This window comes from Oryzias latipes, chromosome 21 (genome assembly GCF_002234675.1).
Source record: "Oryzias latipes chromosome 21, ASM223467v1".
NCBI classification, from domain to species: Eukaryota; Metazoa; Chordata; class Actinopteri; order Beloniformes; family Adrianichthyidae; genus Oryzias; species Oryzias latipes.
This window is the reverse complement of record NC_019879.2, coordinates 17,210,664-17,225,534: the sequence shown is the minus strand read 5'-3', so window position 1 is coordinate 17,225,534 and position 14,871 is coordinate 17,210,664. Positions and strand designations below refer to the sequence as shown.

Sequence of the window (14,871 nt, the reverse complement as noted above, 5' to 3'; positions counted from 1 at the left end):
CATCCAGGTAGAACATACATGTGTACATTTGTGTACAGTAACACTCACTCATTTTGTATTTATGGCTTTTTTTTTATTCCATGACATGTAACACCAGCTTTATTCATTTTGTCCCCAGAACATTTTTGAAAATGCTTTCAAAGCAAAAGATTGGACAATAAAAGCTTGTTTGCACAAGAAAGAGTGCAGTAAAAACTTTAAAAAATCAACAACAAGCATAGGTACATTGAGAAAGAATAGAAAATGTTAGTTATATAAATAATGCAAAGTACCCCTTAAACACGGGTAGATTTCCTCAGGAAAGTATCAAACATTAGAATAAATAACTTTTTAAATAAATAATTTCCATGTCAACACTCAATAAATATTAAATACTGTTTATAAAAGTTACTTTTCAAAAAGAATTTAACTTTAAAACATATAGATTTTGTATAGAAAAGTGTCAGTGGCAGCTCATTTAGGCAGCTTTGTAAAATGTTGCAGCGCTTTCAAGCGCATAATTCCTATTTCAGGAGTGTGTGGAGGAATTTAGTGTGGAAGCGAGCGCTGGATTCCAGGAGGATGAACAGCATCTCTCTGTCTTCAGCCTGGTTCTCTGGAAACAGATAATGACATTATGAAGGTTTTGCTGCGATTGAGAACGCTTTGGAACATTAACAGAGGTTCTCCTGCCTGCACAGATTCTCCATTAAAGCAAAGATTCTAAAAATAAATGTCAAAAGTCAAAAACTCAACAAAGAAACTGTCTTGAGGGCTAAAGGTAAAATAATTGAAAAGGAGACTAAAGCCCCTCATACCCCCAACCTAACATTACTGGTGCATCAAAAAAGGTGATCAATATCAGAGCTATCCAGAAGCCAGATGTCAGCTCATCCAAGAAAAACAAAGACGTAAATGGATCTATTTGTCTGCAAGTGGATGCATCAGAATAGAGCAGTGCAGGGAGCTTGTGGCCCGCCCAGCGTATTTTTTATTTCACATCTAAAATGCTTTTTTTAAATGGTGTGTTTTCGTCTGCTCCTACTTCAAAACAATCTGAATTAATAAATACTCAGAAATGCAATTTCGATCTTAATTTTTTTCCATCATCAGAAAAAGGCCACAAAACAAGTTCAAGTCACCAAAAACATTAGAGTGGGTCATTAAGGAAAATAACATTTAAGTAACGTCATAGTCATTACATAGTTTTCAAACTGATAAAAAAATTAAGCTTAAAACTTTTAATTTCCCTTCCTAATGCTCTATCCCAATTTCCTGTCAATTGATCCCCAGCTCTGCTCGTTAATATGGCTGCTGAGAGCTCGCTGAATTATTCATCCACACACATTAAAAGAAATGAATGTGGCCTTCCAGTGGAACAAGAGGAAATTAGCATATGCATGGAAACAATGAAAGCTGGGCTGCAGTCAGAGATGAAGATGTGCGGTAGCTGGCAAAAAGGAAGCAAAAACAAATTCACCTGAACAGAGAGCTTCCGCCAAAATGGTGACCAGTGAATGAATGTCGCATGTCTGAGCTTCCTCACAAACACACAGCAGCTGCTCTTTCACTGCTTGACCCCAAACCCTGACTCCTACTATAGCAGGGCTCGACATAGCCATTTGTCCGCTGGCCCGGTCCTGTTTTTCGAGCAGTACGGACCACAAGACTTTATTTTTTACTTGTCCGCTCGGGCCACTAAAATATCTAACAATTAATACATTATTCACCTTTTACAATAAAGTATATTTTGCGAAAACGTGATTTACCTCGTCTTTATAATTCACTATTTCTGCTAGTCCTGTGTTCAGACTTCAAGGGTTTCTATGGGAAACCTTTTATCACTCTTCTCCTCCTCTCCCACCTGCGCGCGCGCGGCTTTCACTGCCGAGCACCACGCGGCACGCGCTCACTCAATTTCTTTTTCAAACTTTATTGAATGTAACAATTCAATACTAAACAATGTTAAACAGCAACAACGAAGGAACAAGCCAGTGGGTTATTATTACATTTTAGGCAGATATATTTAAACTGACACACATATCAACGCGCCCCCTGGTGGTTTTTCACCGCGATGATCATAAATCCAACACCGTCACTGAAGAGAGACTGAAGCATGTCAGAGATGTGGAAGACATGGCAGGAATAGATAGGAATATGTTAGATGGAGTGACGGGTGGAATTAGTGCTATGGACAGCAAGATATTTAATGAATGCATTGAAGATGAAACTGTATGCACTAAGCTTTAAGCTGAATGTCAAAGAATCAAAGGCAACTCAAAATACATGAATCTCAGACTCAAATGGAGTATAAGGTCAAACTACTTAATTTTGTTTTTCTTTACAAAACTGTAAGCAGTAAGTATTTCTAGTTAGCTGAATGATCTCAGTAATTTAATTGTATTTAATTTTTCAATTATTTAATTTAATTAGGTAACTAAAGTAACTAAAAACTAAATGTAACTTTGCAACAGTAACAAAAAGCAGAACCTTAAGGCAGTCAGGGCAAAAAAGTCAATAAAACTTCTTAACTATTGATTAGGAACAAATGTGAAATAGCAGTGATTAGAAGCAGCATGAAAACTTCTGAACTAGTGTTACCTACTACACTGCAGTGCTCTCTTCAAAACATCTGAAACAGACTAGAGCAGATTTAAGTTTGATATGCTCTATTTTTAGTCATTGAAAAGTGTATAAATAAGTGCTAGATGTCACCAGAATGCACCAAATTGCACCATATTAAAATTTTCCGGGGGGGCATGCCCCCGGACCCCCCTAAAGTTGCAAGCACCTGCGGAGCGGCGGGTCTCGCTGTGCGCGGTGCCGGGCCAGTAACTTTCAAAAACTACTGGCCCTGTGGGCCAGTGCAAATTTCTGGGCTATGTCAACCCCTGTATAGTCATCACCAGTTCATGCCTCTTCCATTTTTATCCTACAGATTTCTTCAATAGATGTAAACAAAAACAATAAAAAAAACACTCTTAGGTAAGTCACTAAAACTCACCTGCAATGGATTCGCATATCTCCCTGGTGAGTTGTGAGAAAGAGTTCTCCAGATGTTGGATGAAGAAAAAGCGTTCAGTCGATGTGCTGAACACCTTAAAGATCTGCTGAACTATATTCACCACCCAGCTCATGTGGTAGCCGTCCTTCTCACATACCTGTGCAGAGCAGAATGCAGAAAAAAATGGAGATGTCACCAGCATTTTAGAAAAAACTTGTTAGGTTTTGTACAAAATCAGTTTAAATCACTACATTAAATGAAGATAAAGTGACTCAAAAGTTTAAGTAGCAAAAAAAAAAACGCATCATAATAATGTAAACCAGCTAAAGATTTTATTTGCATTTTTTATCATGGACTTCAAAATAAGAGACCAAAATCAGAACCATGGACAGTCCAAATGATTAGGATTTTTTAAGCTAAATAAAAAGCATAAACAAAGCTAAGAAAGGTTTTCAAACTTTCTACAGCAGTTACAAAAATCCATGTTACATTGATTAAAAGTTGTAGTTTGTCTTTATGTTTTTTTTTCCTTTTTTTTTATCTGAATACAAACTTTTCTATGCCATCATTGATATTTAGCTGAAATGTTATTCACTTCCCATTGAACCCACTGACCCAAATGTGCAGCTAAATAGAAAGCAATTCTCCTTTCCACAGCAAGTCTCACCAGTATGATGTAGATGATGAGTCTTGAAACCTCTGAGACATGTCCGAAAAGGGCCTTGCTGGCCAGAACGGTGTAGCTGACATGGTTGCCACACAGTAACAGAAAACGAGCCAAATTCTCCAGGTGCCATGGTTCAGGAACAGCTAAAGATAGGCAAAAGAAGAACTTTCAATCAATAAAGTAAAACACATAAAAAACTGCAGGATGTTGCCTCAATAAAGAAGGCTAAATGTTGTATCTGGATCATGTGATTTATGTGTGTATGTGTGTATTTAAATGATTCTGAAAATGCTAGAGCAGGTTACCAGTTAGCTCCATCACGATAGAAAACATCAAGGGAGTTGTCCAGCCTTTAAGTTCTGGTTTGCCAAAAAGAAAGGAGATGGCTTCAGCTAAGCTCCACAGAGAGCCAGGTGTTAGAGCTCTCTCCACCACATCCTGCCAGCCAAGGATGCCTGCAGAGAGCAGCGAAAAACAGGCAGGAATATTTCATACAGCTACTAATGCAGTAACCATTCTACATGTCTTTTCTGAAGGGTGTTTAATGTCAAAACTTCTGACTTTTAAAACTTTTTTTTGCAAAACAGAATTTGGGCAGGAATTATGGGAAACCAAACAGTCTGTCTACTCTGTGAGTTATTTACCTCCAGGCTGCAGGGGTCCATAGAGGATGAACAGTAGATGGGCTTGGCTCACCATTGGCCACGGCTTCAGCAGCTGCGTTAACCAGAACTGACACTCTGGTTGGTTCGCCCAAGGGTCCAACAAAACGCAGCGGCAGAAAAGCCGAAGCTGCAGCTCCCGATGCGGCTGTACTCCTGAAGAACCAGATTCAGACCAGTTATGGACATTTCAGAGAACAACATAGCTCTATATTTTTTACCTAATATCTGGCAATAACTACCCTTTTTTTAACTAACATTTTGGCCTGAAAGGCTAAATACTTTATAAAATACTTTACAATTTAAACTCTGTCCCTACTTTTACTTTTAGAAATGTCACATATTTTATCCCATTTTCTGAAAGTTTGTGATTTTTGTTTTTCTGTCCGAACATGAGAGCACAAACCAGGTTTGGCAGTAATAATTCCTTCAGTCTTCTGCATCAGGTTTGTGACGACGCACAAGCAGTTGAACACTCTGTGGGACTCCAGCTCATCCCACCCTGCAATCAGAGTCTGAAAAAAAATACAACACTGTTCGGCCTTTGCTGCTAAAACAATCTTCTAGGTTTCAGGATGAGTCTGACCTTCAGGAAGACACCAAAGCTGACAAACGCAGTGCAGCCTGGCACGAGGCACTGTTCCAACATGAAGCAGGGGATCTGACACAAATCACAGACACAACTCAGTTTAAAGCTTTTCTGTGACTTTTCAGTCATACCCAACAAAAAATACATAAACACAATTTGTAATAAACAGTTTAAGCAATAATAAAACTTTTTTTTATTATAAGTTTTATTTTATTTAAATTAGATATTTTTGGTGGGTTTTTTTTATCATCTTAAAAATTTAGATTTAAGGAAATAATCGTTTCTGGTTACAGAAAATCTCCATCTTGGTTTGGCTAAAATTGAGATAAAAACATCCCGCTGTCCTCCCGTTTTTGTACCAGCTGCCACAGGCATATTTAAAGACTGTTGCATATGTGCAACTTAAATGAATGTGAATGATTAAAAGTAGTGCAACAAGTGCATTTTAGGACTTTTTCCTAAATAAAGTTCTAAGCAGGAAAATGTTTAGCTGTCTCTTTAATCCTTGAACAAACAAAAGATCTTACAAGTTTAGTTATTCACTTTCTCTCTTTACTTGTATTCACACAAATTCTCTTCCTTACCTGTGAAAACTTGCTAAAGATAAGCTTCAATCTGTCCTTTGTCGGGAGCAAAAGCGTACATCTCTTGTACAGCAAGCCTAAGATGTAAAGCACAAAATAGATTGTCAAAATAAAGTAGAATATATAGAAAAAAGACATTCCTGCTCAGAGCAATAGGAAAAGTTTCACAAAAGAAAGTGTAGAATAAAATACCCAGGTGTCTGTAGTGTTCCACGGTGCATTTCTGCTCAGGGCATGCAGAGGGATGAAAACTTTGGATGATGGTTTTATTTCTCCATTTTTGGGAGGAGATGTAATCCAAAACGTATTTGGTGATTTCTTTAGACACCATGCTGAACACACTCATCTCCAGCACTGGCAAAACAACAGCAAATTACATCATTCATGTATCAAAAGTCAAAACATGATTTTGCTATTAAAATGTAAACATTTCATATAGTAATAATTTAAGGATCTGTCATTATTGTGGAAACACCTAAACTAAAAATGCAAGCATATATTATGAACACAAACAATACACTGTTGTTTTTATAAGTTTTTACTAATGCTTATTGGGTAGTTTTTATATTTATATAGATTAAAAAATTGTAAATGATACACTTCTATGTTACTGTCTGTTAAGATGTCCTACATTACTTCTGTGTAATAAAAAATAATATTTGAAAAAGACTAAAGCTGCCTGTCATCCTCCAACCCTTTCAAAACAGAGTTTCTTATCAAAAGTTAACTTTTTTAGTTCATTTTGAATGTATTGTTTTGTTTTATTTTGTTTTACTTGTGGCTTTTTCTCAAGTTTTTCTTTTTGGTGTTTTTGATCAGGTAAAATGTGACTTTAGAAAAAGCTGTATACATTAAAACATTAGCCAATACTGTGTCATTTCATTGATCTCCCCCTCTTATCCATCATCTTTTGATCTCTGTAAAAGCATTCCCAGTACTCTTGTGATTATGATAATGCTGTTCTTCGGAAATCCAAATTCTTTGTCGTTTTCTAGGACATAATTTCTGCAGAGTGGCAGGAGTTTATTAAAAATGTGTCACTGAGTTGTGGACGAGACAGTTGGCGTGGAAGCAGGGCTGCGCTCATTTGCCATGATCCCTTTGTTTACACTCTCTCCCACTAGCTTATAGACCTAACATTACCAATGCAACAAGAACGCCAAGCAATATTGGAGCTATCCAGCTGTACAGCTGTAATCCAGATGCCTGCTCAGATCAAAACAAAAACATACATGGATGTGGTCGTCTGCAAGTGGAAGCATCAGAATGGAGCAGAGCAGGGAGCTTGCGCCCGCTGCAGTAACTTGTACTTTGCAGTTTTCCACCTGCATTTTTTTTTGTCTGCTCCTGATTCACAGCAACTTGAATAAAGAAATGCAATTTTAGAAATAATTTTCTTTATCTGTGGCAAAAAGCCACAAGAACATGTTAAAAACACCAAAAATAGGAATTACATTCAAATGGGTATCTAAGCATCATAGACATCTTATTTTTCTTTCATCATTTTTTAATCATCTCAATAAATTCAATTTTTGAAGATCTAAAATAATTATCATTAATTATAGAACGTTACTTACTTAGCATTAAAAACTTACTAACACAGTTGTGCAAACTCATGAACTCTTTCTTTTGTTGTCTTTTGTTTTTCTTTCCTTAAGTCTTACTAATTTGACTTTGTTTTCTGTTAAGGCTCAGTCTCTTACCAGACAGCTGGTCCAAAATTATATGGAGCACTTCTACTGGAAGTCTTTGGAAGAAGCTGGGTCCGCCTGTGCCGCCATGACTGAGGCTCGTGGCGGTTCTGACTGACTGCTTCTTCAAAAGTCGAGCTTTGTGTGTCTGCTGCCCATAGCTTCTGCATATCCTTTTGCCCATTGTTGTTACCAGTGAACTAGCTATGAAAAATGAATACAGAAGATTACACATAAGTTAAACTATGTTGTAAAATCGGGTTAAAAAAGAAAGAAAGAAAGAAATAGACCCTCCCCCTCCTCCTCCTTTCCGGATGCTACAACCAACTAAACCTTTGCTAGCTAACCCATATACTTGTCCACTCCTTCTCTTTTATTTTTACCCTTTTGAACTTTAAAGTAGCTGAAAGTGACAGCCGCTGCCCAAAATGTTCCAAGACATAAAAACGTCTTACCTGCAGCATTAAAAGGGTCAAAGGTGTTTTTTTACAGTACTGTAAGGATGGCTACGCGCTAATTTTATTGACGCGACAAGACTTTGCGGAACGGCGCGAAATTACCCGAAAGACCTTGTGTTTGCGGCACGGATCAAAGGAACTTTAAAGGTCCGATGGGGAAAAACATTTTCCTAGGAATTAGCAGCCTGTTAAATAATGATACGATGTTACATAATATAATATAATAATAATTTAGTATGAAATATATTATCTGTGTATTTGTATTGTATTTTTACCTTGACAACAGGTTTAAATCAAGAAGAAAAAGCCTGATAAACATTTTCAGTTTTCCCTCTGGTCTAACTGTACATCTCTTGAACATAAGCAGTTGTGCGCCTTCGCTTTTTTTTTAAAACTTCCTTTAAAACATATATAAAAATGTCAGAGAGAAAAAACCTAAAGAGGTTATCAAGTTTAATAGCCTTTATATACTTAAGTAGCTGCATAAGAACATTATTCAGAAAGTCACTGGTAAATGAGTACCTCTTATAGTTAGTCTGTTCTCACTCTGCAATGAAATGTGGTTTTCAGATGAAATGCAGCTTATTAAGAAGATAAAGGAGAGTGAAATAAAAGGTCTTGAATGGATAAATCAATGACTTCAATTTCACTTCAACAATGTTGGAAGGAGTGCATTTGCATACAATAGTCTTGGTTTTTTTTCACCACCTTGTTTGTTTTTACGGTTCTGTTAGCTAATAGTATATTTAGTTTCACTCATTTATTGAAAGATCATGTGTAAAGTACATAGTATTTTTATATAGTGCACATGTAAAGCAGTAAAATAAATTCAAATTTCAATATCATTGTATTTTTTAAGCCTCTCAGATCTGTGGGAACTGAGATAACCTCGTGTTATATTAGGGAGATGTAAAACCATCATTCTCACACACATCTCAAATTTTTATATAGTTCTCAAGATGTTTGCAGATTGAAACAAGAATGCAGCTTTCATGGCTTGGAGGGAAAAAAACTGTGTGGCATGCACTTCACACATTCCCTTTTGTAAAGTAACAATGCTCAGCTGCTCGTCACAGGATTATTCTGCTTAAGTAAGACTATTAAGTGTGCTGCTTCAACAAGCGTCTCCCACGGGCAGGTCTTGAGGAGGATCAGCTCTTCAGTCTGCAGCTCTCACAGGGAGCTGAACGCTGCCTGCAGGACCCTGGGGAAGAGCTGGGAAAAGGCTCTTGTGTGCCAACAGGATGTCACGGCAGGCTAACCTCACAACACAAATGAAGACGTTGGACCTCAGAGGAATCAAATGAAACTGTCATCTCGATGGACATTTACTTGCACTCCCCACAGTGAGTATGACATTTAATGACATTTAATTCAACATAAGAGCAGGATCACATGTTTTTATTGGTAAAATGCTTATTGGCTGTACAGCTATACAATGTCATTTGATCAATTTCCTTTTATTTGTTCGCTTTAATCCTCAGTAGGATAGCAAACACATCATGCAGCTACAAGCTGAAACGCTGAGTCAAAAATGCCACAAGTGAGGACAATACATCTTCTGTCTGGTCTGTTTGGTATCCCAGCTCTCCCCCTGGCTCCATGTTTGATATTATTCTGCTTGTCCACAGAGCAATGAGCCAAGAGTTGGACTGTTATTCCACCATCTTTTTTACCGGATGCTACTGTCCCTCCCAAAAAATGGCCTGTATAGCACCCCTGTCAGCCCAGAGATTACACACACCCATCTTTATTTCTTCGAAAAGGAAGTAGACGCAGAAACATAGGGTCATTGTCAGTGCTCCTACTCATTTGAAGCTCATCCACATTTTTCTCTCCGCCTCTGAACAAATGTGCCTTCTTAACTCCAGCAATTCTAAGTCACACGTTTTAACGGAACTGGAAACTTTTCACCGAATATTAGCAACACAGAGGTTAGCCAGGACCTACATCTGTATTTTATAGCTGAAACTGACAATATAAAATGACTCTTCTATGGCACCATATCATCAAAATCAAAGCAAGATGCTGACAACAACTCAGCTTTTGTTATTGTTGCTTCCTTGTCAGGCCAGCTGAGTAGTCAATCATTAAGTAAACACAGTGAGGCTTGTTTCACAGAGACTTTAAGAGGAGCAACTGGTGCCAGATCTGACTCTGAACACCAACTAGCCTGCATAAACAGCCTGTTTCCAAAAACTGTAAATAATGTGTTTGTACTGTCATTTTCCAGTATCTGTAGTTTTGAAGGCAAACTCTTTGTCACTTTTCAATGCAAAAGTGGTCAGACAAGTGATACATCTTTCATTTGCCATATTTTCTGTCTAGGTTGTTCATGCTCCAGATATTGTTGGACTGAAGAGTAACCAATTTAAATTCTTAAAGCACTTTCATAATGACTTCAACTATTTAGAGAAACTTTTTAATATGCTCACAGATATTTTTCTCCCTAAAATGCAAAGTTATGCACAAAACCTAATGTTGTAAAACGGCTAAACACTAAGAAAGAGCAAATGTTAATAATTAAATAGTCATTGAATCTTTGAAAAATAAATCACTTGATGCCTTGAGCTACTGGTTGGTGTTTTTATGATGTACACAGCAGAATTTCAGCTGCTTAAATTGGGCATCGTTGATTGTGGCCGGTTCTTACATCAGCCACCTCTTCTGTCTTGTCTCCAATTTTTGGGGCCGGCAGCCATAAGCTGTACCAACACATCATTCACTTTCAAACACCCTCCAGAGCTGTGAAATGTTTCAAAGTTAGTGGTTTATGGCACTGCTCTGAGCTCGGCTGGTTTCTGTAAATGTTTAATTTCCTCTTTTCCCTTCTTTTCCTGAAGGGGTGGCGAAGAGCTTAACGAATAGACTTCTGCAGTTTTGCCCTCCAGAGGAGAGCGTTAAACAGGTGAAGCTGAACACTGCTCTCATTAGTCACACATACAGTCACCTGCCACTCACTAGGGACTGACGCCACAGAGCTGAAAGTTTACGCAGCTTTTTTTACCCAAACTCGGGAGACTCTAAGGGAATGGCTCAGCTTCTATAACTGGATGTAAGCTCAGTGGAATGTATTCTCATGCCGGGGAGCATACAGATAAAGGGACTGCATAAACCACATTTCCGCCTTGGGGACTGTCAGTAAACCTGTGTTGAAGGCAATTACAACTTTTTCCATTTCCAATACAGTGTTTTGTTGTTTTCCTGTCAGATCTCTAAATCCATTCTTCATCTGTTTTCTACATTTGTACGCTGCAGTTTAAGCCTTTTTCCGTGTGATCATGGCCAGCATGGGAGTCGAGCTCCTGGGCTTCTTCTTAGGACTGCTGGGCTTTGCGGGAACTGTGGTGGCAACCCTGCTCCCCCACTGGTGGAGCACGGCCTTTGTGGGCTCTAACATCTTCACAGTCACTGCGTACATTAAAGGCCTGTGGATGGAGTGTGTCTGGCACAGCACCGGCATTTACCAGTGTCAGCTGTACAGATCCGTGCTGGCGCTGCCGTCTGACATGCAGGTACTGCAGCTGCACAGTTTGAAGAAGCTTTCCGGGCACAGGAAGCGCTGAAAGATACAAGAAAGAACAGCTTCTGTTATTTGCTGATTTCAGTTAGATGTCATCACTTGGGGAATGTCTTCTGGATTGGAACCTTTACACTCCTAAAATATATATGTGTGTATATATGTATATATACCGTTTATATATAGAGAGAGAACATATCTACTTAATCAATAAAAACTCATTCTTGTCTATCTTATCATTTAAAACTATAGCTTGTTTACATTTTTAACCTACTAACCTACTTAATCTACTGCAGGCAACCTAAATTGGTTGCTTAAACATTTTCAGTTTACAGGTGGGTGTTTGGACCTCCATCCTTAAGATGAAGAGTGTATCTCAAATTTCTTGCACATCGATTTCATGGCTTGTAAGTTAGATAAACGTTTTTGCCTGGGAAATTTAGTATAGGTGGCTTTTTGAAAAAATATCATTGGAGTAAAGCTGCATTTAGGCCTAATTGTTTCATCACTTTTTGTTTGCTGATCAAAACATTTTATATACTGTTAATTTTTTGCTTAGTTTTGAGGGTTATTACTTCAACTTTGAATTAAGAACACTGAAGCTGAAATAATAAAAATGTGCTTGAAAACCATGAAAATACAGGGGGGAAAAGATTAAATGTTTACCTTTAAGCTTTGTACAGCTCTCACTTGTTTTTTTTTACAAAACAACTGCATATTTCTACTCTTATGTCTAAACTGCATTAAAAAAAACAATATTATAGATAACTGCAAGAAAATGACTGACTCTGTTGGATGACTTTGCAGTACTGCTGCAGAATCCAGTCCGTATAAGTTTGATTTTAGTGTAACATAAGTGTTTTTGTTATCTGTTCTTCTTAGGCTGCCAGGGCCATCATGGTAGTCTCCTGCCTCGCCTCAGTTCTTGCGTCTGTGATTGCTGTGATGGGGATGAAGTGTACGCACTTTGTTCAACGCTCTCAGGTCAAAAGTCGTCTGGTGTTGAGTGGTGGGATTTGTTTTCTCTGCGCTGCCTTTCTTTGCCTGGTTACCGTGTCCTGGACCACCTATACTGTCGCCATGCAGTTTTATGACCCATTCCTTCCAGGTGGGCTGAAGTACGAGGTTGGCCTGTCTGTGTATCTTGGCTTTGTTTCGACCTGCCTCAGTCTGACTGCTGGGCTGGTGCTGTGCTGGAGCAGCAGAGGTGTTGACTCACAGAGATCTTCTCACACAAAGAGGAGGCCATCATCATCATCATCATCATCATCAGTGCCTCCCTCTGCCGACAAACATTCCCCCACTCCACTCTATCAGTCTCCAGAGGCCCTGAAGGACAACCACACAGCTCCATTCTGCTGCGTTTCAAATGGCGGATATAATCTTGATAATTACTTTTAGGTGATACTAACAAAATAACTAAAAAAAAATGTACTGAACTATAATATTTTTATTCAAATTGTTACACTATTTCTGAGTAGATATTTAACAAGCTTTAAAAAAGATGGTCCTGCATGAGATGTCGATGGGCCGGACTGAAGCATCAGTTTGTTGTTCTGCAGTGCTCACTAAAGCCCAGAAGGTGGCGACGTTTTACAAAAAACACCATAACTACACCAGTCAAAAACAAAAAAATGAAATATAGAAAAATTGAATTGTTAAAATCATGTACTGATGTTATAAATTAATTATTGAAATGATTTTAAAATAAAGAAAAAAATTCAAACGGAATACACCGTACATATACACAGTTGATAATGAATACACCAGTCAAACTGTAACTGTACTTTCTCACACTTCTGCCAAACAATTGGGCTAAAACTGTTTTTTCAGCAATACCTGTAGTTGTAATAAAACTAAAAACGAATAAAAACAATTTACCCTAGAACTATTCTTATATTTTTTTACTTAAAAGTAATAATGATTAAAACACAAACTTTAATCATTTGCATAATATTATTAAAATCTACAGTACTGACCAAAAGTTTGGACAAACCTTCCCATTTATTTGAATAAGAAGGTGTGTCCAAACTTTTAGTCTGTTCTGTATTTATGTACAGTTTGATTTGTTTAGGCTTCCTTTGTGTCGAATTGACTTGGTTCATGTAACTTGTGACTAGTAGATGTAACCTGTAACTGAGGGTTAAATTTGATTTTTAATATCTAAATTACTACAAGGCATTACAATAGAGATCTGTGTGTGCGGCCAGTTTTTCTTGCTTTGCTAGAAATCAGTGTTCTGGTAAATGTTAACGTGGATATATCTTAGACTCCTTGAAGCCACTAGATGGCAACAAGGTACTTCTAGAAGACTGTATTCACATAAGCCTAGAGGACAAATCCAGCACAACAAGTCTTACATGTTGCTTTTGACACATCCATTGTTCATTTTAATGGATTCAAATGTTCAACTGTCTGTTATATGAAAGTCTCTGGAGAAAAACACAATGGAAGCAAATCAGTTCATTCAGGCATGTTAGCAAAATGAGGCAAACCATAATTTCAGTTTTTACCTGTGTCTACATTTCTGAATACAATTAACTGCTAATGTAACATTTTCAGTGATGTAAGATAACATCTGATGTTGAGACAAAATTTTACAGTTAGTTTTCGAGCTAACACAGATGTTTCATATTTAATAAATGCTTCCGAAAGAATATCAAATAAAGTGGACATTGTGTTTATTTGTCTGTCACAATTAAACGATTGTTTTACACCTGGCTTGTTCTGTTGAAGAACACAGATACTGTTGTGCAGCTGTATTGTCTCTTGTGACATTTTGTGCTTTGAAGTCTTTAAAAGAAAATCTCCAATTAAAAGTGCCCCAAGTGTGACTCTGTCAGCCTCAGAGACATTAAATCACGGCACAAGTGAGTCTTTTTATGCATTGTAAGATAATAATATGTTTACATTTTGGGAGTACATAGTCCATGATAAACAAACTTTTCTGCTTTGACAGAAATGAAGATGGTAAACATGGAAGAAAACAGGTGATGTGTTCATAAACAGAACTGATCATCAGCAAGTGTGCAGACCTGTAGGAGCTTTCAGGAGTTTTGTACCCCACTATTAATGGAGACATCATAGGAATGTCTTTGGGAAGTTTGTCAAATCAATGTGTCCACTATTTATCTTTTGAAGAAATTCGTTTTTACACATGTAAAACAAGGAGAAAAGATGGGTGCCTTTGAGTGAAATGTGCAACTGAGCTCTAAAACAAAAGCAAAATCCTTTTTTCATGAGTAAAATGTCTTTTGCCATAATGAGCCTAAAGGGGCTTCCCAAGTACCTGTTCCAAACTACGGTTGGAAAAACATTATTTGAAAAGTCATAGGATAGTTTTTATTTATCAATTTCTTTGGAGATAACTTGTACTTATTCTGAACTTATAAGACTCCAAAAGCTATATTCAGGTAGTATCATGATGTGGGCTTACTTTGAGTTACTTGTTCAACACTTGGTCTACAGGAATCCCACAACTACTCACCATTTTGACTGCTCAGACATTTTCTGTATGTAACTTGGAATATAATGAAAAAAAATCTTAAAATGTTTGGGAATATGGGAGAATAGGTAAAAACAAATCAAGACACCAAATGAAAACCATAATAGTTGTGTGTCCTACTTAACCTTTTAACCTTTTTATATAATCGAGAATTGATTATCAGGCCTTTTACAATTCATAGTAACCTCCATTACTGTCTTGTTTTTCTTCTT

The 14,871-nt window shown here is 37.5% G+C and overlaps 2 protein-coding genes across 3 annotated transcripts; one reads left to right on the top strand and one right to left on the bottom strand.

Annotated features, from left to right (window-relative positions):
• Window positions 1-74: 74 nt before the first annotated feature.
• On the bottom strand, window positions 75-7,740 carry fbxo47 (F-box protein 47). The gene is made up of 11 exons (XM_011489632.3): window positions 7,632-7,740; window positions 7,189-7,380; window positions 5,678-5,839; window positions 5,486-5,562; window positions 4,899-4,973; window positions 4,719-4,827; window positions 4,295-4,468; window positions 3,956-4,105; window positions 3,651-3,793; window positions 2,984-3,140; window positions 75-595 (listed from the first exon to the last, which is right to left on the bottom strand). Exons 2-11 carry the CDS (start codon window positions 7,358-7,360, stop codon window positions 504-506), a joined length of 1,311 nt encoding a protein of 436 aa, XP_011487934.1. The 5' UTR covers window positions 7,361-7,380; window positions 7,632-7,740; the 3' UTR covers window positions 75-503.
• A 993-nt stretch (window positions 7,741-8,733) lies between these two features.
• LOC101161199 (claudin-14) lies at window positions 8,734-13,867 on the top strand. Of its 2 annotated transcripts, XM_011489629.3 has the most exons (4): window positions 8,734-8,980; window positions 10,478-10,542; window positions 10,893-11,149; window positions 12,037-13,867. In XM_011489629.3, exons 3-4 carry the CDS (start codon window positions 10,916-10,918, stop codon window positions 12,553-12,555), a joined length of 753 nt encoding a protein of 250 aa, XP_011487931.1. In that variant the 5' UTR covers window positions 8,734-8,980; window positions 10,478-10,542; window positions 10,893-10,915; the 3' UTR covers window positions 12,556-13,867. The 2 variants fall into 2 exon arrangements, with proteins under 2 accessions (XP_011487931.1, XP_004081886.1); XM_004081838.3 differs by lacking the exons at window positions 8,734-8,980; window positions 10,478-10,542 and adding an exon at window positions 10,554-10,792.
• Window positions 13,868-14,871: the final 1,004 nt, after the last annotated feature.

Coding starts and splice junctions, on each gene's coding strand:
- LOC101161199 (XM_011489629.3), top strand. CDS start 10,916: ATGGCCAGCATGGGAGTCGAGCTCCTGGGCTTCTTCTTAGGACTGCTG. Junction 11,150..12,036: donor CGCTGCCGTCTGACATGCAG/GTACTGCAGCTG, acceptor TGTTCTTCTTAG/GCTGCCAGGGCCATCATGGT.
- fbxo47 (XM_011489632.3), bottom strand. CDS start 7,360: ATGGGCAAAAGGATATGCAGAAGCTATGGGCAGCAGACACACAAAGCT. Junction 4,469..4,718: donor AATTATTACTGCCAAACCTG/GTTTGTGCTCTC, acceptor CTGGTTCTTCAG/GAGTACAGCCGCATCGGGAG. Junction 596..2,983: donor GATATGCGAATCCATTGCAG/GTGAGTTTTAGT, acceptor ATCTGTTTCCAG/AGAACCAGGCTGAAGACAGA.